General features: G+C 36.4%; 2 protein-coding genes and 1 long non-coding RNA gene across 4 annotated transcripts; all 3 read left to right on the top strand.

The window, feature by feature from the left end:
• Nucleotides 1–2,218: 2,218 nt before the first annotated feature.
• Nucleotides 2,219–14,032, top strand: LOC132116335 (3-phosphoinositide-dependent protein kinase 1-like). The gene is made up of 14 exons (XM_059525130.1): nt 2,219–2,393; nt 5,886–6,080; nt 6,165–6,207; nt 7,453–7,590; nt 8,930–9,074; nt 9,181–9,278; nt 9,384–9,459; nt 9,675–9,743; nt 10,754–10,850; nt 10,929–11,102; nt 11,194–11,423; nt 11,504–11,561; nt 12,310–12,462; nt 12,543–14,032. Exons 1-14 carry the CDS (start codon nt 2,370–2,372, stop codon nt 12,654–12,656), a joined length of 1,614 nt encoding a protein of 537 aa, XP_059381113.1. The 5' UTR covers nt 2,219–2,369; the 3' UTR covers nt 12,657–14,032.
• Nucleotides 14,033–14,779: 747 nt separating this feature from the next.
• Nucleotides 14,780–24,586, top strand: LOC132116333 (BTB/POZ domain-containing protein KCTD5-like). Of its 2 annotated transcripts, XM_059525128.1 has the most exons (7): nt 14,780–15,141; nt 20,531–20,639; nt 20,734–20,825; nt 21,640–21,735; nt 21,865–21,975; nt 23,030–23,155; nt 23,776–24,586. In XM_059525128.1, exons 1-7 carry the CDS (start codon nt 14,938–14,940, stop codon nt 23,803–23,805), a joined length of 768 nt encoding a protein of 255 aa, XP_059381111.1. In that variant the 5' UTR covers nt 14,780–14,937; the 3' UTR covers nt 23,806–24,586. The 2 variants fall into 2 exon arrangements, with proteins under 2 accessions (XP_059381111.1, XP_059381112.1); XM_059525129.1 differs by lacking the exon at nt 21,865–21,975 and having other exon boundaries at nt 14,783–15,141.
• A 460-nt stretch (nt 24,587–25,046) lies between these two features.
• LOC132115770 (uncharacterized) lies at nt 25,047–25,417 on the top strand. The gene is made up of 2 exons (XR_009425562.1): nt 25,047–25,293; nt 25,332–25,417. It is a non-coding gene; the product is annotated as an uncharacterized LOC132115770 (long non-coding RNA).
• The last annotated feature ends 172 nt before the right edge of the window (nt 25,418–25,589 follow it).

The raw sequence follows: 25,589 nt of genomic DNA, 5'->3' as shown, positions 1-25,589 counted from the left end.
TTCAATATTTTAGATGCCATGTACCCAAATATGATCATCCCTGTTTTAGGGACCCCATCCTAAAATTTAAAAGACAGCTATATATGTATATTATGTATAAAGGCTTAATTTATATTGTGAAAATTTACATTGTACATCTGTTTAAAATATATTTAGAAAATATTAAATATTTAAATGATTTTCTACTAACTATAGCTTATTATTCATACTTAAATTAGTATAATTTTATATAATTAAATATTTTCTATATGACTATGTTGTTCACTTTTGTTATTAATGTTATTTGTGTATTTTTATTTTGTCATTATTTTGATTCTATTTCTTTTATTTATTTACATTTTTACATTGTTTTTCTCTATATTTTCCCTAGACTTCCTAGAAAAATCATTACCATGGTTTATTTTTAAAGACCATGTTATTACCACGGTGTCCAAAAAACCATGCCAAGTATGTTATGGGGATGTTATAGTAATTTAAATGTGACCAGTGTTGGGAAAGTTACTTTGGAAAGGTAATAGGTTACAGGTTAAAAGTTCCCCTCTCTAAAATTGAATAAGTAGTGTAACTATTTCAATTACTTTACTAAAGTAATGTTACTGATTACATTTGATTACTTTTCTAAATTACTAATGTTTTGAACTGTTAATCATTTTCAAACATGTCAATTATGTTATGATACTGTTTTTAAAATCAAATCTATGCAGAGCTATGACAGGAAACACTGGCATCTAATAATGTGAGCTGTAGTTACAGGAGACTAGTAATTATTATATCCAGTAGTGTGTGAGAAAGGCCTTGCATATTGATTAGTAGTGTGTCTTCGCAAAGTCCCTTAGTTCCCTTTTTAAGAATTTCAAAATTATATCCAGTGTAATTTCAGCAGAGACACACGTTTAAAATAATTATTAATTGTGATAGCTGTGTTTGAACTCAAAACCTACAGTCAGGATGACACTTGTTTTCATTTATCAAAAGCTTTAGAGGTAATCATTTTTTCAGACTAGAGTTGTTAATTATCAAAATCTAGATTGTTGATACATAAACCATAGCTCTTGTCCTGCTTAAGTTAGGCTTAAGTCTGAATGATGTCATTGCACTTAAAATTAATTTACAGTAATGACATCACACATACAAGAATAACATCAATTAAAGAAATATTTTTTATATTTTAAAGCAAAATATAAGCAGTAACTACATGACTATATGGTTAGGATTAGAGTTTGACTAAGGGTTACTTGCATATAATTATGCATAGTTTATTGTTATAATAATAAGTATTTGTAACGTGTAACAATGAGACCTTAAAATAAAGCGTTAACGATACCTTATTTTGTAATTAAATTAAGTAAATTGTACATGCAACTAGTTACTGAATGTGGGTGACGGACGGACCTCCTGATCCACAGTTGCAAAACCACTTCCATAACTCTTACATCACATAGATTAGAATTAAAAATATGAACATGCAGGTAACATTTATGTGGATTCCGGCACACAGAGGGATTAAAGGAAATGAAGATGTGGATGCATTAGCAAAACAGGCGCTGATGCAGGAGGAGGTCTTGTGCGTTCCACTCAGTAAGTCTGAAGCAAAAGGAATAATTAAACGAAACATCATTAAGGAATGGCAGAACAGTTGGGATACAGGAAACACAGGGCGACATCTCTATATATTACAGCAAAATGTGGGAACAGGAAGGATAACCAGAAGAAACAATAAAGAGGAGAACATTTTGACAAGGCTAAGGGTAGGACATACTAGGCTTAATAAAACCTTGTACTTAATAAATAAGCACCCTTCAGGAGTGTGTGATCACTGTCAAATAGAGGAGTCAGTTGAGCATGTAATTCTTCATTGTCAAAAATTCTATAGAGAGCGGGAAGTATTAAGGGAGGAAAGTAGAAAGTTTGACCAGGAAGAATTAAGTTTAAAAAATGTTTTTGATATTGAAGTAGGGAAGTTATTCTGTTACTTGAGAGAAACTGGGTTGATAAATAGAATTTAGGGACAGGAAATATTTTTAGTATTATTACTAGTAGTAGCTGTATTTATTATTATTTATTAATTTTTTTACTCAAGGGAAGGAAAACTCTGACCCACACTCCAACATAGTAGGTGGCGGTAATGCACCATAATGCTGGTTGCCACCCGCCATTAAACGAAAAAAAGAAGAAGAAGAAGTACATCACATAGGATTTTTTGGGATTCGCCGTTTGGGGGCGCGCGGTATTTTTTCGCCCTCTCGACTGCAGTATCGTTGTTGTGGCGTGACGTCACAGCCGTGAAACGAAGGCGCAGAGAGAGGGCGGCCATGACTCCAGTCTCCACAATTATTTAATCCCAAATAAATTACCCACGGAAAACTTCCATGGCAAGAGCCACGAGTCAGATCGTGAGTACCACCAGCGTCTGGGGAGCTCGGGCTCGAAGCCGCGTCGCGCACGTTGCGTGTAACGGCGGTTTTTTAGGGGGGTGGCGCGGGACGCTCGCGACCCGAGCCTTTAGCTTAGCATTTTAGCGTCATTAGTCCTCAAAACAAGCGCCAGTCTTTTAACCAGGAAGTGTCAACTTTTGTTTCTTATCTTAATTTACACAGGGATTTCTGAATGAATTATTAGGCTCGATGTTGATATTCTTAAAAGAACAGTGTGGGGAGATGCTCATAGTGTTGTGTGTTAGCTCTGCGAGCTAATTCTGTCAACAAATGAACTTGCTTGTTTTCTTAGCCGTTAGCCTGACCGCTAACTCATAGGAGTTTGCTTCTTCTCGTCTTAAACTTGCTGTAAATCTACACGAATCACGTTGTGTCTAAGAATTAATTAGATAAACGCTTGTTCTTGAGTCTCTGATAAACTAAAAAGCATTTTTTGAGTCGGTAGCGCTTTTAGCACAAGTAGCCTCAGGTTATTTTGCCTAATTTGCGTCTATATTTGCTGTCAGATTGTCATTATAACCTTTAATTAGCAGTGCTGTATATATATAGCTGTCTAGAAACATGGCTGTGTTATCATTTGTATATTTAAGTGTGTTATTTCTATTGAAATAAACCGACTCGAGTTGCGGCCTGTAAAGTGGCTTTGAGATTTTTAAGGTTTCACCTTCTCAGGTGTTTTTGACAGTTGATTGTTATTATGTATAACGTTATATAGATTACTCTGAGAAAACCCTTATGAATATGATTAGTGAATCATCAGGCTCATAGGCACATCATATTAAGCTGTGTATGTAGATTTATAAAGGTGTAAACATGCTTTGATCTTGCAAAGTAACTTTGGTCTGTTATTTCTGTGATTATTATCAATATTGCATGAGCCTCAGTGAGTGCTATGAGTTAATAGTGTGCTGCATTGGTTGCAAAGAGCAGGTAAGGGAAGTTAACATGATTATTGCTGGAGGTTTGACCAAAGTTCTTGTTGACGTGTGACTCATGTTTTATAGATGTGTTTTGAAGTTCGTTAGTGTAGGAATGCTGATTATGAATAATGTGAGCTGTAGTTACAGGAAACTAGTGATTATTATATCCAATAATGTGTGAGAAAGACCTTGCATATGGATTTGCATTGTGTGTTAGTTCCCTTTTTAAGAATTTCACTATTATATCCAGTGTAATTTAAGCATAGACACACATTTAAGTTGTTTAAAATAGGGATGTGCACGGATAGTCGAACATTCAAATATTCGTTCTGCTCTAATTATTCGATAAATAAAAATGATATTCGAATTTCGCAAAAAAAAAAAAAAGTTCACAATAAAACCTGATTTGGTCACTTTCTGTGATTCTCCACGGCATATTTGAAGGTGTATGCAAGCAAATGAATGATTAATTAATGAATGATTAAGGGGCCGTTCACATATCGCGCCTAATAAGGCGTGGAAAAGGCTATGCGCTCCGCTTTCTCCTTCTTTCCAAAGTGCTCGGGCAGAAGCGCTCCTGAGGCGACGCGTTCTCTCCATGAAGACGCGGAAATTTCAGCAAAGGATAAATGGATTTGCAGCACAAAAAAAATCGCTTTCAGTAGCTCTGCTACTAAATTTATTTCAAAATGGCAATCCATATACAGCTATGATCAGCTGTCCCTTCATCTTGGCTGAGCTTTCAACGTTGTTAAGGGAAAGGATGAAGCTGAATGTTTAGTTCTTGTCACATGACCTGCGGTGCGCTTGCGGCATTCTGAAAGTTGAGATGTTTTTAACTTGATGCTGTTCAGACGCGCCTGGAAAAAACGGGACCGCGTCGCACCGCGTGCGCATCGCGACCGCGTCGCTTCCATTATGAGCGCGCATACCGCCCCCCTACATTGGAAATAACGAACTTGAGCATGCAAAAGACGCGATATGTAAACGCCCCCTAAAAGAACTGCGGTCTTCTAGTACTTCAAATATGCCGTGGAGAATCACAGAAAGTGATCCAAGAACATTGTTGCAGCATCTCTCAAGCAACGAATAAACACCGCTAACTTGGAGAATGCAGTAAAAACTCCTCTTCTCGCGTCTGCCCTAGACCCTCGGCACAAACATCTCAGGTTTCTGGACGAAAACATGAGAGAAGTAAGAAAAAAAACCTGTTTTGAACATTATCAGAACATTTTCCTTGATGAAGTGGTGCGTCACCAGCGATGAAGAGGATGCAATGCCCACTCGTTGGAAAAGGCTGAGCCAGTTCTCCAGCGATGATTACAGAGAGTCCAGCCGAGACGAGTGGGAACAGTTCTTACTGGAGCCATGTATTCCACCAGATGAGGATCCCATTCAGTGGTGAAACGAAAACACGAAGCGCTTCACAAAACGTATTCGCTTAGCACACCGTTATTTGTGAGTCCCGCCAACGTCTGTGCCGTCAGAGCGCGTTTTCTCCGCGGTCGGCCTTATTGTTAAAAGACTAAGGAGCCGACTTTCCCCCAATCATGTTTACATGCCCGTATTTCTTAACAAGAACATTTGAAACAATAGAAAAAAAAGCAAAAAAGATTTGCTGACAGTTTAAAAGTTAAGTGTAAGCTACATTCTGTACAATAGCCTAATTGCTGCAGGCTGCTTTACGATTTTTTTGTTCCCTTTTTTTTTTTGCTTTTAATCTGTACTTTTGTTTGTTTGCACGCATTGTTAAAGGTTTTCAGCTACAAAACACGATGTGTAATGTTCAAGCTTATTGTAAGCTTGTTCATAATGACGAAAACAAATGTTGCTGAAAAATAACGTCTAACTCATTAAACTTAATTTAAATAAACGAATATTCGAATATTCGTTTTTTGTGAGCTCAAATATTCGAATGTGATATTTGTGGAAAACGCCCATCCCTAGTTTAAAATAATTATATATTGTGATAACTGTGTTTGGATGCTCTTGAACTGAAAATCTACAGTCAGGATGACACTGTTTTTATTTATCAAAAGCTTTAGAGGTAATCATTTGTGTTTTAGGTGAGCCTTATAATTGTTAATTATCAATATCTAGAGTGTTGATACATAAACCATATGCTCTTGTCCTGCTTAAGTGTCAGATCTGAGGGATGTCATTGCACTTAACATTCATTTACAGTAATGACATCACACATGCAAGAAGCCTTACATCAAATTTAATATATATTTCTCAATACTTAAAAAAAAATGAGTTTATAGATGAGTAAATAATTATTGTAAAAGCAAAATTAATATAGTTTAAAGGATATTTGTATATATTAAACTTTTAGAATTTTATTTAATTTTAATGTAAATATTCTATAAACTTAGATATTGAAAATTTTAGAAAATAATAAATAACATAATTATAATTTAAATATTTAAAAAAGTGCTAAAAAGTTTGAAATGTCATAAAGTATGTAGTAATTTCATCAGAGGCAGTAGTTGAGTAACGTGAGACTTGGTCTCTGTCTGCCTCTCATCAGTATGATGTTGCACCCCTCCGATCCTCTGTTCTCATCTCCTGTCCATCAATGGTAAGAGGCCAGCAGGACACGCCCCGTCTCCACGGCAGCAGCATGGAGGGACAGGCTCCACCCCCCCAGCCCACCCAGCCTCGCAAAAAGAGACCCGAGGATTTCCGCTTCGGCAAAATATTGGGAGAAGGCTCTTTTTCAACCGTATGACATGCACACATCAATACACATCTGATGTACCTCCACTAGTATTACTCCTTTAACCTTTGCTGTCTGTGCTACTTACAGGTTGTCTTAGCAAAGGAGCACTCGACGGGGAAAGAGTATGCAAGTAAGTCATTATACCATCAGCCTGTGGTTCATACTAGGCCTGTCAAAATTGCTAAAAAATGACGTTCGAATATTCCCTCTAAAAAAAACACGAATATTCGAACTATTCGAACATCTGGTGGCGCATGTTGTCAATGACGCGCATTACGTCAATAACAGGACAAAATAATACAAAGAGACATAACTACTTGTATAGGTAGTCTATTTAAGTTTAAACATATTTGACAACGTATTACCTACACAAAAACAAGGAAATCAACTAATGGCCAAGACTGCAGACCTCACGCTCTCTCACCCTCACGTTCTCTGCGCATAATGGTTTAAATGAACAAACACATTTTTCAGTGCTGATCAAGAGTTTTGTGCAAGCAATTTAAGGTCGCGAATTCTGTCCCAAATATAGCAGGCTTCATTCAGTGATTGAAACAAATATTATTAATATTAATTGAAGTTTTACAGCATATAGAACTGGCATTGAATGCTCCGAGCGAGCTGTGCTGTGGTAAACATGGAACTTTTCCTTGACATGAAACGATAAATTATCAAACCTCGCTTCCATTGCTTGACAGAACTCCCCGAAGCCTGCCCCATCCACGACACTGATCGGTCTCATGTCCTTACAAATGTAAGAAATTAATTTATCCGTTATGGCCTCTTGTCGTGTTGCAGACAAAGAGCTTGTGGCGGGCGATGCAAAGTAACGTTAAGTGTCAAGACGTGACTGTTTAGCTGGAGTTCCACACATTATGCCATGCTTATTTGGGTGCACATTTTTGAGATGTGACCTCATGTTGCTAGTGGTTGAATGGTATGCTAACTGTATCTTGAATAGCTTGCATACAACTTTATCTCGCGGGTCAACAATTTTACCTCGCTTTCTCTGCTGCGGTCGAGTTGGGCTCTGCACTTGCTGTCATATTCCATGAAGACGCGTCAACTTTCAGCAGTGATGCTGTGCCAGACAGTGCGACTCCTGTGACCTGTCCCTGAACCCTCAGGCGCGCTAGCGCACCCACATGCAAAGCAGACAGCCACGCCTCTACTACTTCCACATTTTTTTTTAATTCGAATATTAATTTTCACCTTCGAAATTCATTTTTTAAAAACTATTCGAATATATATTCGAATTTAGAATATTTGTTGACAGCCCTAGTTCATACGCATTCTGTTTATCTGTATTACTTTTGATATGAACTTCTAGATGTGAGCCTGTACTGAGAAGTGTTGTTGCCATGTGTTTTAACAGTTAAGATCCTGGAAAAGCGGCATATAATGAAGGAGAACAAAGCGCAATATGTCAAGAGAGAACGAGACATCATGTCACAACTAGATCATTCGTTCTTTGTCAAGCTCTACTTCACTTTTCAGGATGAAGAGAAGCTGTGTATCCTTCACATGACTAATGGTTGAGCAATATAAATTTTCAGTGATCATATCTAGAGAGCACAGAAGGGCGGTCATCATATTTGCCTGAAAATTCACTAAACCATTGTTATTGTGTAATATATTAGGGCTGCAGGATGAATTGTATTTTAATCATGATTTCTGATTCTGTTGATTTATTAAGCATAATCGTTTGTGATTTTTGCCCCCTGGTTATTTATCTTGAAAAAGTTTGTTTAATTTGGCGTTCTCTGGCATTGTGAACAAGCCTCCACAAGCTTTCATAGTTGCTGTTGCCAGATTTCAAGAGTTTAAACCCTTCAATCAGAGTTTTATATATTTTCTTCCATACCTGGCAATCGTGTGCATGCACTTTCTCTACATTGCGGAAAAGCCCAGATGAGCTGAAAAAACTGGCATGTCTTTAGGAGATAAGCAAGACATTGGAGAGATTCTGCTCAAACAGAAGTGTAATACAGCCAGTATGTTCTTTCACATTCTGCTAGCAAACAGTGCAATTTGACGTTCTCTTGATTTGTGATGAAATTGTAATAATTTCTTATACTTATTTTTAAAAATACATAAAAATATTTTAGATTTATGTGTATATATATATATATATATATATATATATATATATATATATATATATATATATTACTATGGGAGTTTTAATATTTGGTGCAGTTTATTTTACATTAGATTAGGTAATATTATATATAGAATATTTGTGACCCTGGACCACAAAACCAGAAATTGAGATTTATACAACATCTGAAAGCTGAATAAGTAATCTTTTCATTGATATGTGCTTTATTAGGATCGGTCAATACTTACAGAGATACAACTATTTGAAAATCTGGAATCTGAGGGTGCAAAAAAATAAAAATACTGAGAAAGTCGCCTTTAGAGTTGTGCAAATGAATTCTTAGCAATGCATATTACTTATCAAAAATTAGGTTTTGATAAATTTATGGTAGTAAATTTACAAAATATCTTCTTTGCTTAATATCCTAACGAGTTTTGGCATAAAAGAAAAATCTATCATTTTGACCGATAATTTTGGTTAATGCTACAAATATACCCCAGAGACTTTAGGCTGTTTTTGTGATCCAGGGTCAACTTTTTAATTATATATTACACACTATTTTTTGTAAAAAAAAAAAAACGTGTCTTTTCTGTTGTGAAGACTATCAGTACATTTGTTTAACTGTCACAATCTAACCGACACTACTTTCAATGGCATTCATCTCACAATGTTGACCAATTAAATTACTACACAAGACCTGTCTGATGTCAACACTGCATTTAATTGAATGCTTTCCTGAATGCACTGTCAGATTTTGGATTGAGCTACGCTAAAAATGGCGAACTGCTGAAATACATTCGAAAAATAGGCTCGTTTGACGAGACCTGCACGCGTTTCTACTCCGCTGAGATAGTTTGTGCTCTTGAGTACTTGCATCAGAAGGGCATCATCCACAGGTCAGTAGGTTTGTCTTCAAAGTGCCATATCAATCATTTTATTTGTCCTATTTTATTTTTTTGATTGCATGACATTGAGTTATGTGTTATTGTGGTTTTGTTGCAGAGATCTGAAGCCAGAGAATGTTCTGCTCAGTGAGGAGATGCACATTCAAATAACAGACTTTGGCACGGCCAAACAACTGTCCTCTGACAGCAAACAGGGTAAAACACAGATACACTACATAACAATCGACATTTATATAGAAGTAACCTCTTATGACAGTGCTTTCACTAAGTGATATTTTCATTCTGATGTCTCCCCTGCAGCAAGAGCAAACTCATTTGTTGGTACGGCTCAGTATGTCTCTCCTGAATTACTGACTGAGAAATCTGCCTGCAAGAGGTAAACACAGCTGATGAATATTTCATGGTGTGCAGTTCAAATGCTTTCATTGGTAATGAACCGGACCTAATTCAGAGATGCTGTTTGTCGCTGTGTTTATTTAGTGTGTTTTTTTTTCAGAATGCAGGTGACATTTTAAGCAAGACCAAGTGCAGAGGTTTATTTGAGGGTTTGGCTAAAGAGACTTGTCTTAACTGTCTTATTTCTTGTTGCAGTTCGGATCTCTGGGCATTAGGCTGCATCATCTACCAGCTTGTTGCTGGTTTGCCGCCATTCAGAGCTGGGTTAGTTAATTTTCAGATGTAACAAATATGTTTCTTATGATGTGTTTACACACAATGATTTCTTGTGTTCAGAAAACAGCTAGATGAGCAGCATAGAATTAAAGTTGCAATTTTATTGTGCTAGTAACACTTTTAAAAAGATTTAATTTATTTGTTAGTTAATGCTTTATTATGAACTATCAGTGACTAACATTAATTCAGGTTAATGATAATTCATTCCTTTTGTTCATTATTATCTTTATGGTTGTTTAATTCAAGTGTCATTTAATCAATATAACTTAATGTTAGTTATGTATGTAGTTAATAAATGCTTGTTTGTTGTCATATTAGCTAATGCATTAATATTAACAAATGAAACCATGTTATAAAGGGTTTTATTAGTATGATAATATTTGTAAGAGTAGTTGCAGCATATAAACAAGTGTAAAATTGAATGTTTGTAATGTTTTGAAAGAATAGAGTAAAAACAGTGTTGTGAAATGTAATTACAATTTACATTTTCTAATTGAATATAATGTAATTTATTCCTATGATCTAAGCTGTATTTTTAGCGTCATTACTCCAGTCTTCAGTGTCACATGATCCTTCAGAAGTCATTCTAATATGTTGATTTGCTGCTCAAGAAACATTTCTGATTATCAATGTAAATGCTTCTTCAAAGAAACAGAATTTATTCGAAATATTAATCTTTTGTAACAAATCAATCAATTTACGCTTTTTGCTGAAATAAAAGCATTTCTTCTTTAAGACAAATGTTACTCATCCCAAACCTTAACAGGAGTGTACATAAATAGAGAAAAATGGCAACAGTGTAATTAAAAAAGAAACAGAATGCAGACGTGTTTTAAATTGCAATATTTACAGTGCATTTTGACAGTGCAGCACACTTATTATTAACCTCACTAATTGACTGGTGGATGATCATAATCCATCCCTAACATCTACTTTGTTCATGTGATGAAGTGTAAGCCTCCAGCCACTAATCATTGTTTTCTTTTAATCCATCACAGGAATGAGTATCTAATATTTCAGAAGATTATAAAACTCGAGTACGAGTTTCCTGAGAAATTTTTCCCCAAAGCTAAGGACCTTGTAGAACAACTTCTGGTCAGCTTTATTTAATCATCTTTGTTTATAGTGTAGGTGTGGATCAGCTGTGCACTCATTAGTGTCTTGTTTTCACAGTCACTGGAGCCCTGCAAGCGGATTGGCTGTGAGGAGATGGGCGGCTACGGACCGCTGAAGTCCCACCCTTTCTTTGAGACAGTTGGCTGGGATGATATCCATCTGCAAACTCCCCCCAAACTAACAGCGTATCTGCCTGCCATGTCTGAGGATGATGAGGACTGCTATGGAAACGTGAGTCAACAGAAAATATGAAATGTAGATTATTCCTCAGATAATATGAAAATGGGATTATTCTTAATTTAATTTTCTCGTTCGTTTTCAGTATGATGATCTCCTGAGCCAGTTCAGTTGTATGCAGGTGGCACAGCCTGGCCACGCCCCTTCAGTTCCCTTGAAAGTAGAGACAAGTCAACCTACATATAACCCCTCCCCTAGTGTGGATCAATTTATACATATTCATGAGCTGGACAGTAATAGCATGGAGCTCGACCTACAATACAGCGAAGAAGAGAAACGGGTCCTACTGGACAAGCAGAGTGCTGCAAACCCATGGTACACACATACAGTCTTTCTCTGTGACTTTCTATCCTTGTATGCTTTCTGTAAGCATTCTGGCCTTTTGTTTTGAACAGGCACCAGTTTGTGGAGAATAACCTCATCTTAAAAATGGGCCCAGTGGACAAACGCAAAGTGAGTGACTGTTGGTAACAATGGAACAAGTAGATTGCACAAATTCAATTGCTAATAAAGCACCGGGCACAGGCGGTTATCTGCCTGAACTTTATAAAACCTTCAGATCCCAAATAATACACACTCTTTCTTAACTGCTTTAATTATATACTAAAAGGTGGGAAAATCCCACAGTCTTGGAAAGAAAGAAGTCATCTCAATCATCCCAAAGGAAGGAAAGGATGCGGATGATTGTAGCTCATATAGGCTGATATCATTCTTAAATGTGGACTATAAATGATTTGCATCTAATTTATCTAAGAGATTGGAGGGCATTGTTCCCGAGTTGGTGGATCTAGATCAAACTGGATTTATACAAAGTAGACAGGCACAGGTTAATTTAAGGAGAAGGCTACATATGATTAGTTATATAATGACAGAAAACACAAGTATGGTTTTGATGAGTCTAGCTGCTGAGAAAGCATTTGATTCTGTTGGATGGGATTATTTGTATCAGGTTCTGGCAAGATTAGATTTGAACAAAAAGTGTATTAAAATATTATATTCCTCACCAGCCGTCAGGATATAGATTAATGGACATTTATCTAAAACATTTAACCTGGAAAGGGGGACACGCAAGTCCCTGTTTTGTTTGCATTATTTATTGAACCTCTGGCTCAAGCAATAAGAGAGGATGCAGAGATCAACTTACTTTAGTAAAAGAGTTGTGTTTTTTGCGTTTCATGTTTCCATTTGTGTACATGTGTAGGGTCTGTTTGCACGGCGGAGGCAGTTGCTACTGACCGAGGGTCCTCACCTATACTATGTGGATCCAGTCAATAAAGTTCTGAAAGGGGAGATTCCATGGTCACTTGAACTACGGCCTGAAGCGAAGAACTTTAAAACCTTCTTTGTTCACACGGTAAGCCCAATCACAATCTCCTCATACCACATTTGCATGTTTTAAACCAGATATTTAATGACCACGCTTTGTTGCCTTAGCCAAACCGGACGTACTATCTAATGGACCCAAGCGGCAACGCCGACAAATGGTGCAAGAAAATCCTGGAAGTTTGGAGGAAGATCTACCACAAACACCAGAGCCCCAGCTTATAGAACTACAGCGCTCCCCCTTTGGCCAGACCCCCCACACCCCTCCAGCCAATCACAGAACAGGGACACGCCCCTGTAGAGACATCTCTCTCCAGCTATATATTGTCTTTCTGTCTCTTCATATATTAGTCCCGTCACTCCCAGACACCTTCTCTGTTTGGATTCAGTTGTTTCGCACACCGAGGGTGGAGTCTTCACAACCAAAAGCAGCAAGGCCGTGGTCAGCATGTCGTGCAGGCAAGCCATAGAAAACCACACGTTTAGACGATTACGCGAATCTTTCCATCGATTTCATGCGATGCAGGTAATGGACACTAAAAGTCATGCAATCTCTACCTGTCTGTTTGCGAAACAAGTGCACACGTTCTTTACTTTTCTCGCTCGACGCTCACAAGCGCTCAGCTCTTTACTTTCAGATATTTAAATGGGAGTGTGTTGCTTTAGTCTGCGTTTAGAGTTAAGGCGGGTCCTTTTACCCTTATTGGCTGCAGTAGCTGGTCTTGCTGATTCCGATTGGAGGATGTAGTGTCGAACATCATCTCAGCATGTTCACCTGACCTTCAAAACGCATGGGAGATGGCACCACACCGCCACAAAAGCCATGTGGGTGATGTGGTTTGAGAGGGTAATCCGTCACCCCTTTGGCCCCCGACTAAGTTTAGCTGTTTTTCTTTAAAGCTCTTGCATTGTGACGGTATGCGTTGCTGATTGGAGGCTTGTGACGGAGGGGCAATCTGATCATGTGAGTGCGTGAGTGTGTGTTTGGCACCTCTCATTTGGCCGTTTTTAACAGGAAGTCCGTGGAGTGAGTGAGACGACAGACTGAGTGTGTGTGTGCGCGTGTCTTCCTGATCGGTCACAGATGACTGTGATGTACAGTTGATGTAATATTGCAAATGGGAGGTGAGTAAAGAGGTGACTCTCTAAGATCCAGGTTTTGTATTTTTATTCTTGTATAAGGTTATTGGGCCGCTCCGTTCTGGCCTGGCTTCTGTGTTATTTAAATTCTAATATATGAAAGCATATTTGGATTGAAGTCATGTTCCAGGGCCTTGCTGTGTATGTATTGAATATGTAAAGCCTTTGAATGTGAAGAATTATTGTAAACTATGATATTTTACTGCTTTTGTTTTCTTACTATATCATATACATTTTCTATTTGCGCAGTGATTGGCTCATTTCTGATAATTTAATGCCTGTGTGCGCACGGCCCCGCTTGTCTGTGTGTGTGTGTGTGTGTGTGTGCGCGCGTGTGTGTGCGTGAGTGTGTGTCTGTGTGTGGGGCCCTTGTAGGCAATGTCTGTATTCTTCTTGTCAGCCTTTTGCGCTGGGCAAAACCTAGAACTGAAATAAAGCATGTAGGGTTTTAGGCCAACAAACACAGTCTCTCTGTTTTTCCTCCATTTGTTTGAACAGCTGTATTTTTATTTTGTAAATATAATATTTTGTTATTTTATAAGTTGTTTTTTTTCCCCGATAGGAAGATTTCTTGCATAAAGAAAAAAACTTATGTTAATGTAATATTCAAACATTATAAATAAATGTATAAATATATACACATACTTATATATATTGTTGTATGTGTTATTTACAAGTCAGATTTGCAAATAGGGAAATCAGTTAGACCCTCTTGTTAAGAGACGAATTTACCGCCCTCTGTAGTAAACACAAGGAATTTCACATTTGTTCGTGCAGCCTTCCACACCAATATGGGCTTTGGGCATTTACGAATCACAGGCATCATATGATCTAGAAAAAAATGCTGTTTAGACAGGCTGCTCACGCGGCTAAAAATCCAGATGTTATTTTTGAAATCTATAGTATTGATGAATCCGAATATTTGTGTCGAATCGGTTCGTTCGAACGATTCGCTTCAACCTATTCACACACACACACACACATATATATATATATATATATATATATATATATATATATATATATAAAATAATTTAAATTGTTATTTTCATTATTTATTATATTCTTCCCGTCTACCAATTTTACTGCTAAACAAATTTTTTGTAACAGATGAGTGATTCCCAAACACTCCCAAGCGCTTCGGTCGAATCAATTGAAAAGTATCAATTCAAAAGAATGCGAATCCCTGAAAATTCGATCGCAAAACGCTACAGTGGGTCTAGATGACTCAAATAACAACAGCGCGTGGCTTTTCAGTGTCTTGAGCCTAAAAACAAAAGTGAGGGGTGTTTCTCTGCGCCGTCTGTTGGTCACTGGAGAGGCGCGCGGTCACCGTTACGCATTTCAGCGGAACACCGAGTGCAGGATGACCGACTCTCACGGAGAAATCAGCGGGCACGTCTGTCTGCGACCGGCTCCGGTGCAGACCTTTAACCACAGATCCTCTACGTGGGTCCGTTTGAACGTCGGTGGCACGTATTTTCTGACCACCAGACAGACGCTCTGCAGGGATCCCAAATCGTTCCTGTTCCGGTTGTGCCAAACAGAGCCAGACCTCGATTCTGATAAGGTAACTACACTTTGATTTATTTAATTTAGAGAACAATTGGCTTATTCTACTGTGGTTTAAAACGTAATATATGAGACAGACCATTTATTTATTTAGTTAATCTATAAGTAATTTATAAAGCATGGCTGGGAAAAGTAGAGTGCAGTGAAACAAGACTCAAATACAGCCTCTGTAAAACCCATTTCATTTAAAGTTTAAATAATACTATTGTACTGACATTTAGGCAACTTAATTGTGAAAATATGTAATTTTATTTATACAAACCTATTGTTAGCCAATGTGAGATACTGTTATAATTAATATATAAACATTAAAAGAAAAGTGTTTAATTTCTAAACAATGTTAAGAAGCTGTAGTGTAAACAAAACTGAAAGCTGTACATTAAATTGTAAAATAAATAAATAGACCATTTAATTTGTATATTTATTATTATTCACAAGACAAAAGATCTCTTTCTTCTCAATTTTGAGGAGTTTCTTTTAAATGGGTCATGAGTATTTCGCGTCATAGGTTAATAATCGCTTATATTGTTGTCTAGAGTTATTTGTATTGTTTCTATGGTAGTTTGGGGCTTGTCCAGATGGTTGTTTTTGTCTAGAGTTGTTTTCCTGTCAAATGGACACGAACAAGCACACTTTTACTGTCCGCTCCACCCCTCCTCTCCCAGACCCAGAACAAGCTCTCTTCTGTTCTTCTCTGAGTGTTCATGGCTGGGAAGATGGTGGATGCGGGTGGATGGTGGCACCTTGTAGGTCTGGGGCATCCTGGGGTGGCCTTGCGATGACATCATCCGCACATCTGCCCCAGTTTTGTAATCTGGACACAATCCGGCTTATGACACCTGAGCTGTGTCAGAGATCAGGGTGGAAGGTTACGCTGCACGGGTCGCTTCAGGCAAAGATCACTGTCAGAGGTTTCAAGTGAAGGCTCCTGATGCAATATATGTCTTATATTGTTCCCCAAAATATTAGAATCTAGTTTGAACCTGTATTTTGCTGCCAGAAAATGCACTGTAAAGGAATTGCTAATTAACCTAAGAATTTGCATTATGTGAAAAATTCGTTTCACTCAGAAATTACTAGTAAATTTCCCAATAAATTACAAATTAATGCATTAAATTAATTGTGAAATTTTCAAGTAGAAAAAGTAGTGTTTTCTGTTTTATTTTCAACATTTAAAAGTTTTTACAATGTGGTTACAGCTAAATTAATTGGTAAAAAACAGTAGTAGATGTAATAGTATTAATATGACAGACTTCAGTATGAGTACACCAGCTCCAGTTTTTCAGTGTAAAATCAAGTGACAACTTACGGTTGTAAATTCGTTGTTCTTTATCCAACCACTTTAAATCGGAAAACTGATCAAATATATCAAACACTGTATTTAAAAATATTTTTAAAATTGAAAATTGAGTAGAAAACAGCATTATTGTGACATTGAATGGATGAAATACATATTTTTTTATAAAAATAAAGTGTCTGTGGTCTACATTATTAAATATTGCCTATTATTTGAATTTACATTAAAGTTCAAGTGCTATAAAAAGTTTTTTTTTGTAACCAGTTTAAAAACTATTTTATATCAGAAAACTGATAAAATACATAAAAAACTTTAAAAAAGTAGAAATAAAACTGATAAGAAATAAAGATGTAATATAAAATAACTTCCTAAACTCTAATTACATCTTACTGCTAAAAATTAGATTTTATATTTATTTGTTAAAAAACTTTATCTTAAAAAGTATCTCATGATAACATCCAGAGATAATTACTAAGTTAAATATATGTATTTTGATTCTTTTGTAAAAGTAAAAGTATGTACCGACTGGACCAGATTATTGTCTCAACCAAAGGCATTGGTTTGGGGGCGGGGCCACATGTTAGTTCAACCAATGCCAGATGGGGGCGGGGCAATTTGTTTGGGAAACTTATTTTGAAACCGTAATTATTTGTGTTATTTTGTTTGAACTTGAAAGGCGACAAACCTTACACACTTCCTCTTTAAACCTTGTCATATAATGATTAGTTAAAGTGCACATTTATGCTATCATTTTACTATGGCAAAATAAAAAATTGTCATTTGCACAGCGCACATCACATTGTTTTGGGCTCGCGCAGCTCCGGCTGTCTCACCTCCTCTCATCTCTCAAATCTCAGGCGGTAATCTCAAAATAACCCTAATCCAGAATAATCCTGCTCTCTATAGGCTTTAACCCTGTAAAGAGCAGGAGTCTCTAAGGCTCTGGGAAATCACTCCACGCCGTTTGTGCCCCAGTTTTGATAAAAAGGGTGATTTCAGACTCACACACTGTTCCAGGTTTGGTTTGAATCGTCCTGGTTGAAGGCAGTGTGTAAATTTTTTTTATGACTGTGGCCTGCGTGCCATTGCAGACAGAGATGCAGAGTCCCACACGCGCACAACGCATAAATGTTTAAACTCTCTTTCCTCTAATGCTTCTCTTATCTCGCACACTATACTGAAATAGAAACAAAAATTTGAAATAATAGCTAGAACTTGGTTTTCACTCATGGGCCATTCTACAAAATTGGTTTAGAGTTAGAGTTTTTTTTTTTTTTTTTAAATTGTATGTGTGCAAACTGTATGCTATCCAATGTACACATTTCTAATTTTGCAGTTAATTCTCATATTGTATTTTCAGACCATTATGGAATATTTGTCCTCTCGCCAAATTTAACACTACCAAAACACAGTAGACATAATTTCATTAGAAGGGTTATATTGACCTAATAAGATTTTGCTTGCATCTAAATGGTAAATATATATTTTTTGCTATCTTATTAAAAATAAATCGGCGTTAAATCAATAAAAAAATAATTTTTAACAATATTTCAATTTTAATTTATGATATTTGTTGTAATTTTTTTTAATTTACAAATTTTTCTTTGTAAAAGGCAAACAGTTGATCATACCAATTTTAAAGTTAAAGATTCATTAGTCTGAATATATACTGAACCAAAATCTATCATAACATCTTAGCTGATAATTCAGTTTTGAAAAAACATCCCATGTTTCGGTAGTGACTGCACATTTTCAGTAACGACAGTAATGCTTTGGTAGCGCGTTTGCATTTTTAACTCGTATACAAAAACACTGCTGAAACATACTAAAATGTAAAAAAAAATTAAAAAAAATGTGTAACTGTACTAAAAATTTATTTCCCCCAAATATGGGGATTGTGTTCCCTTTTCTCACTACCGAAACAATGATGACATGTTTAGATTGTGTCTGTGTCTGTTTCAGTAGTACCAGTTTAAATGGGATAATACCAAAAAACAACAACAAAAGCTCTACCAGTTGTTTCCGTAGTGGCTGTTTTGGTAGTGACAGTTTTAGATGCCTTTGAACCTAAAATGAAATGGACTAAAACATGACATGAACATTTTTTTACATAGATTTTCAGGGGGGAAATATAAAAATTATTTCAATATCCTTTTCATAAATTGAAATTTATGGCTTAGGGTTCAGGACACACACATCCCAACTGAGAGTACCTAATAAATGACGATTTTATATATATTATGCATATTTATATCAGAAATATTATTGTGGGTTTTAAGAGATAATAGAAGGATCTTAGTAAACATCTGAAATGTAAATATTTAAATGCTTTTTTTTTTTATTGTGGGATAGAAGTCTGGCCCATATATATATATAAGCCGAATTCCGGAAAAGTTGGGACGTTTTTTAAATTTTAATAAAATAAAAACTAAAGGAATTTCAAATCACATGAGCCAATATTTTATTCACAATAGAACATAGATAACGTAGCAAATGTTTAAACTGAGAAATTTTACACTTTTATCCACTTAATTAGCTCATTTAAAATTTAATGCCTGCTACAGGTCTCAAAAAAGTTGGCACGGGGGCAACAAATGGCTAAAAAAGCAAGCAGTTTTGAAAAGATTCAGCTGGGAGAACATCTAATGATTAATTAAGTTAATTGATATCAGGTCTGTAACATGATTAGCTATAAAAGCTTTGTCTTAGAGAAGCAGAGTCTCTCAGAAGTAAAGATGGGCAGAGGCTCTCCAATCTGTGAAAGACTGCGTAAAAAAATTGTGGAAAACTTTAAAAACAATGTTCCTCAACGTCAAATTGCAAAGGCTTTGCAAATCTCATCATCTACAGTGCATAACATCATCAAAAGATTCAGAGAAACTGGAGAAATCTCTGTGCGTAAGGGACAAGGCCGGAGACCTTTATTGGATGCCCGTGGTCTTCGGGCTCTCAGACGACACTGCATCACTCATCGGCATGATTGTGTCAATGACATTACTAAATGGGCCCAGGAATACTTTCAGAAACCACTGTCGGTAAACACAATCCGCCGTGCCATCAGCAGATGCCAACTAAAGCTCTATCCTGCAAAAAGGAAGCCATATGTGAACATGGTCCAGAAGCGCCGTCGTGTCCTGTGGGCCAAGGCTCATTTAAAATGGACTATTTCAAAGTGGAATAGTGTTTTATGGTCAGACGAGTCCAAATTTGACATTCTTGTTGGAAATCACGGACGCCGTGTCCTCCGGGCTAAAGAGGAGGGAGACCTTCCAGCATGTTATCAGCGTTCAGTTCAAAAGCCAGCATCTCTGATGGTATGGGGGTGCATAAGTGCATACGGTATGGGCAGCTTGCATGTTTTGGAAGGCTCTGTGAATGCTGAAAGGTATATAAAGGTTTTAGAGCAACATATGCTTCCCTCCAAACAACGTCTATTTCAGGGAAGGCCTTGTTTATTTCAACAGGACAATGCAAAACCACATACTGCAGCTATAACAACAGCATGGCTTCGTCGTAGAAGAGTCCGGGTGCTAACCTGGCCTGCCTGCAGTCCAGATCTTTCACCTATAGAGAACATTTGGCGCATCATTAAACGAAAAATACGTCAAAGACGACCACAAACTCTTCAGCAGCTGGAAATCTATATAAGGCAAGAATGGGACCAAATTCCAACAGCAAAACTCCAGCAACTCATAGCCTCAATGCCCAGACGTCTTCAAACTGTTTTGAAAAGAAAAGGAGATGCTACACCATGGTAAACATGCCCCGTCCCAACTATTTTGAGACCTGTAGCAGAAATCAAAATTGAAATGAGCTCATTTTGTGCATAAAATTGTAAACTTTCTCAGTTTAAACATTTGCTATGTTATCTATGTTCTATTGTGAATAAAATATTGGCTCATGTGACTTGAAAGTCTTTTAGTTTATATTTTATTAAAAGTTAAAAAACGTCCCAACTTTTCCGGAATTCGGGTTGTATATATATACACAGTATATATATATATATATACACACAGTAGAAATCCTAGAAATCCTAGATAATATATATATATAATGTTTTCTTTCTCTTTCTCTGTCTGTTGATTTCTAGGATGAGTCCGGGGCGTATTTGATTGATAGGGATCCCATGTATTTCGGGCCTGTGCTGAATTACCTGAGACATGGGAAGCTGGTCCTCAACAAGAACCTGACGGAGGAAGGTACGACACACATCCACAGTCAAACTGACATGACTGAGACTGTGATTGCTGCTGTGTAGTTTTCATTCTGTGTGTGTGTGTGTGTGTGTCTCAGGAGCTCTTGAAGAGGCAGAGTTTTACAACATCACATCATTAATAAAACTCATCAAAGAAAAGATCAGTGAAAGAGAAGCCAAGACGACACACGTAAGGAAGCAGGAACACACAGTTCACTCTGACACTTACAATAAAATCCTTTAAGATTTACTTTTAGATAAAAACAGACTTTAAACTGAGTTATTTTTAGTATTATTTTTAATACTTATTTTAGTCTAGTTTTCAGTGATTTTATTATGTGCTTTTGACATTTTTTATTTTATTTTTTAAGGAATATTGCTATTTATGTTTAATGTATTTTACTTTAAGTTCAGTTTTATTATTCAGTTTTCATTGCCAACATTTCATAATTTTTATCTAATATTTTTTTCCCATTTAATATTTATATTTTATTTCAGTGATCAAATATGGTTTTAATAGTTTTAGTTAACAATTGTTCATCATATAAAGACAGTAATATCACTGGCACAATAATGCATTGATGTCAAAAGATGTATTCTCGGTTCAGAGAAAGTGACTGTTTTGTGACTGAATTCTGATTATTTTTGCTGCTAGAAACTTTGGCTAACATTGTACATTTTACTTTTACTTGATGGAGCAAAATATGTCCCTTATATTTAAAGCATTAAAACTACTTGCAATAATTTGCAATAGCAATAATTTATCCCAACTAATCTACTTTACACATAAAATTACATTTAACTCAAAATATTCTGTATACAGAGGTCATGGATAATATTTAAAACCTTAAGACACTTAAAATGTATAATGGACTTAAAAATGTATGAATGTAATATACATAAACATATAACATTATATGAAAAAGAGCTAGCCCAAGCATCTATCTATCTGTCTATCTAGACAGATGCTTTACATATTCCTCCATCCTTGTCTCTGTTTTCAGACGCCAGTCAAGCATGTTTACAGAGTGTTGCAGTGTCAAGAAGAAGAACTTACTCAGATGGTCTCGACCATGTCAGACGGATGGAAGTTTGAGCAGGTAAATCAAACCCGGCTTTAGTTCTTCTGATCATTCACGCTCCACAACAATCAGAATTGCTCACACCGGTTCAGCTGACCTGTGGTGTGTGATGCAGGCCCCGCCTTACGCTCTGATTGGTTGTTGCAGCTTGTCAGTGTAGGTTATGGGCGGGCCCAGAAGTCAGAGTTTTTCCTGATTGTGTCTCGAGAGGTGAAGGGGGAGGAGTCAAGCCAAACTCACCCCGCCCACAGTGGAGAGGTGTGTCCAATGATCCCCTGTCCTCCCAATAACCACTGCATGCTGATTTTCATTGCAATGGTCACAGTGAATGCTGTCCCCTGCGTGGATGTTGGTGATTCACACGTTCTGCATGTTTATTGTTGTGTTCACATGTTTATAACAAGGGCCGAGTCTTTGCATTCAAAAGCATGTTAAACAATTTATGTGAACCCTGTTGTATTTTTGTTAAAGGGAATGTTCACCTAAAATGACCATTTCAACCAATGGAGTCAAGCTCCAAAATTAGGTAAATCACAAATAGCTCTGCAATCGCATTCTTGTTAATATTAAAAATATGCCAAACGTCATGTTTCTATGACCAGTTATCACTGAAGTCAAACCTGAGTTAAGGCAGGGGAAATGTTTCCAGTGATGCACAATCAGCAACATTTTATGGTGGACTGTCGCTTTAAAGGAATAGTTGAAAATATACTGAACATGTAAACTGGTCATCCAAGAAGTAGATGAGTTTGTTTATGTATCACAACAGATTTGTAGCAATGTACCATTACATCACTTGTTCACCAATGGATCCTCTGCAGTGAATGGGTGCCGTCAGAATGAGAATCCAAACAGCTGATAAAAACTTCACAATAGTCCACAAGTAATCCACTCCAGTCCATCAGTTATTGGGAAGCAGAAAGCTGCTTATTTTAGTTAAAAGCAACTGTCTTAACTTAATGATAGATTTGTTTCAGACAAACATGCAGCTTTTTGCTTCACAAGACATTAACTGATGGACTGGATTGGTGTGGATGATTGTGATGTTTTTATCAGCATTTTGGACTCTCATTCTGACGGCACCCATTCACTGCAGAGGATCCACTGGTGAGCAAGTGATGGAATGCTATTTCTCCAAATCTGTTCTGATGAGGAAATAAACTCATCTATATGTACATCTTGGATGGATTGAGGGTGAGTACGTATTCTGTAAATTTTAATTTTTGGGTGAACTACTCCTTTACTCATCTATAGTCACTCTGAGACTGAAAATAGTTGCTAAACTCATTTCTCTCATTCATGTTTTGTGTAGCTGGTCAATATCGGATCCTCCTATAACTATGGTAATGAAGATCAGGCGGAGTTCTTGTGTGTTGTTTCTAAGGAACTGCACAACCAATCAAACAGCAGCAACACTCAACCCAGTGAGAAAGCCAAGGTCAGTAAATTTGTAAAAAAAATTATACTTTTATTTAGCAAAGTTGTGTTAAATTGATCAAAAGTGACAATAAAATACATTCATAATGTTAAAATATTTTCTATTCTGTTATTTTGAGGTTTCCGTTTATCAAAGTATCATGGTTTCCATAAAAAATATGAAGCAGCACAACTGTTTTCAACATTGACAATAATCAGAAATGTTTCTTGAGCAGCAAATCAGCATATTAGAATGATTTCTGATGATCATGTGACACTGAAGACTGGAGTAATGATGCTGAAAATACAGTTTTGGTCACAGGAATAAATTACATTTTACATCATATTCAAACAGAAAACAGTTATTTTAAATTGTAATACTATCACAATATTACTGATTTTAGTGTATTTTTAATCAAATAAATGCAGCTTTGGTGAGCAGAAGAGACTTAACCATTTAAAAGTCTTACAGACCCCGAACCTTTGACCTGTAATGTGCATACTATAATTCTTCAGCAATAGTAAGCATAGTACATTATTAAAAAAAATAGCTGTTGTGTTTAAGGGTATTGGTGACCGTAGATTAGTGCAGATTAATAATCCGTTGTTGTATTATGTAAATCCTCTGCTGTTTTCCCTCAGATTCTACAGGAACGTGGTTCTAGAATATGATCATCTAGAGCTCCCATGTTTTAGACACATCAGCTCTTTCTAGAACATTCCACGAGCTTGTTCTCTTCACGCCTCGAGAGCACTGGACACCTGATGCACACAAGCAGCACGTGAAGAACATGTCCACTGCAATCTAGTCTTCCTGATGCTTGTTTGTTTAGATCTTCATGGATTCAGAGACAGGATCTGGAGAGATGGACCAATGTCAGTCTCAGGGAACAAAAGGAAATGGACAGGTCACTCTGAATCACTGCCCACCTCTTACCACAATCATTCCAGTGGACATAAAGTGGGGTCCAAAAGGGATAATACTTTGATTTTGCATTTTAAAAAAATGCTTTTCCTTACAAATCTCTCTGTATTTGGTTTGTCTCCCTTTTTCTTTAATCAATAACATGATCAAAACCTGATGCTCATGTACTCCTGCATGATTTGCAATGTTTCAAAGAGCGTCTTGAGCTTCAATGGAAGCAGGAAAATCTGAGCGTGATCAATGATCAACGTCATTTGATTAGACACCGATATAGTACATAATATAACATATAATGTCTTTATTTAAAACTTCTTCAAAAGCTAATTATTTTAACTCTTTTTGTAAAGGTGTAAAAAAGTCTCAGACTTTTGGACCCTACTGTCCTATGATTTATATATGCAGCAAAAGTGATTAGTAAAAATTTGGCAACAGCACTATGGTTGAGCACACATTTTAATGCAAGATTTTATTACTGAGAAATATTTCTTAGTGTTGAGATTTTAGATACACTGACATTCAAACGTCTGGGGTTGTCATGATTTTCACTTTTTTATTTTTTTTATAGGTATAGTCTCTGCATTAATTTGATCAAAAATGCAGTAAAAGCAGTAATATTGTGAAATTTTAATACAATTAACTGTCACATTTCTTCCGAAACCATTCTAATATGCTCAGTTTGATAAATAGAAAGTCTGAAACAGCATTTAATTGATATATAAATATTTTATAATATTTTAAATGTCTTTACTGTTGCTTTTGATCAATTTAATGGGTCCTTGCTGAATAAAAAACTTACTGATCCCAAACTTTTGAATGCTTTTTTACTTGTGAAAATGATTGCTTTTGCACTACTGCTATTATTATTATTATCCAGGCAATATTTCAGAAGTATTGGTGAACCGCTGTTATTGTTATTATCACGCTGAAATGTGTTATTATTATTGATGTATAAACTATACATCAGGGTTATTCAAGGGTTATTCACTGCAGAGTTTAGCTCCAACCCTGATCAAACCCACTACCTGTGATTTTTTAATGATCCCAAAGACATTGATGAACAGGCTCAGGTGTGTTTGAGTAGGGTTGGATCTAAACTCTGCACTGGCCCCCCAGGGCAAGATTTAAATAACCCTGCTATACATCCTATAAGGTAGCAGTGTATGCATTTGTATGACTTTTGTAAATGTTAACCTCTAAACCTGTACTGCAAAATCACCTCACTGTAAAATCTGAATGTAGAGACACGCATCCACACACTTTTAAAATACATAAGTATTTAAAAAAAAATAATCACATGTCTGTGTGCTTTGTACTGCCATTTCAGGGTGAAAAAATAAATAAAGCTATATATTAAAAATCCTTTTTAATTGTAATAAATTAAACTTTAAAATTTGGTTTAGGTTTATTTTAATAGCTGGAAATCTGTATAAACCAAACCAGGAAAATAAGGCCTCTCAGGCCTCTATGATTTCCACTGGATAGTCACAAAGTATTTTATTTTGGGGTGAACTGTCCCTTAAATTTTAGCAGA

The sequence above is a fragment of the Carassius carassius genome, chromosome 35, assembly GCF_963082965.1.
Source record: "Carassius carassius chromosome 35, fCarCar2.1, whole genome shotgun sequence".
NCBI classification, from domain to species: Eukaryota; Metazoa; Chordata; class Actinopteri; order Cypriniformes; family Cyprinidae; genus Carassius; species Carassius carassius.
Note: the sequence above shows the minus strand (reverse complement) of the source record. Positions and strands in the feature narration are given on the sequence as shown.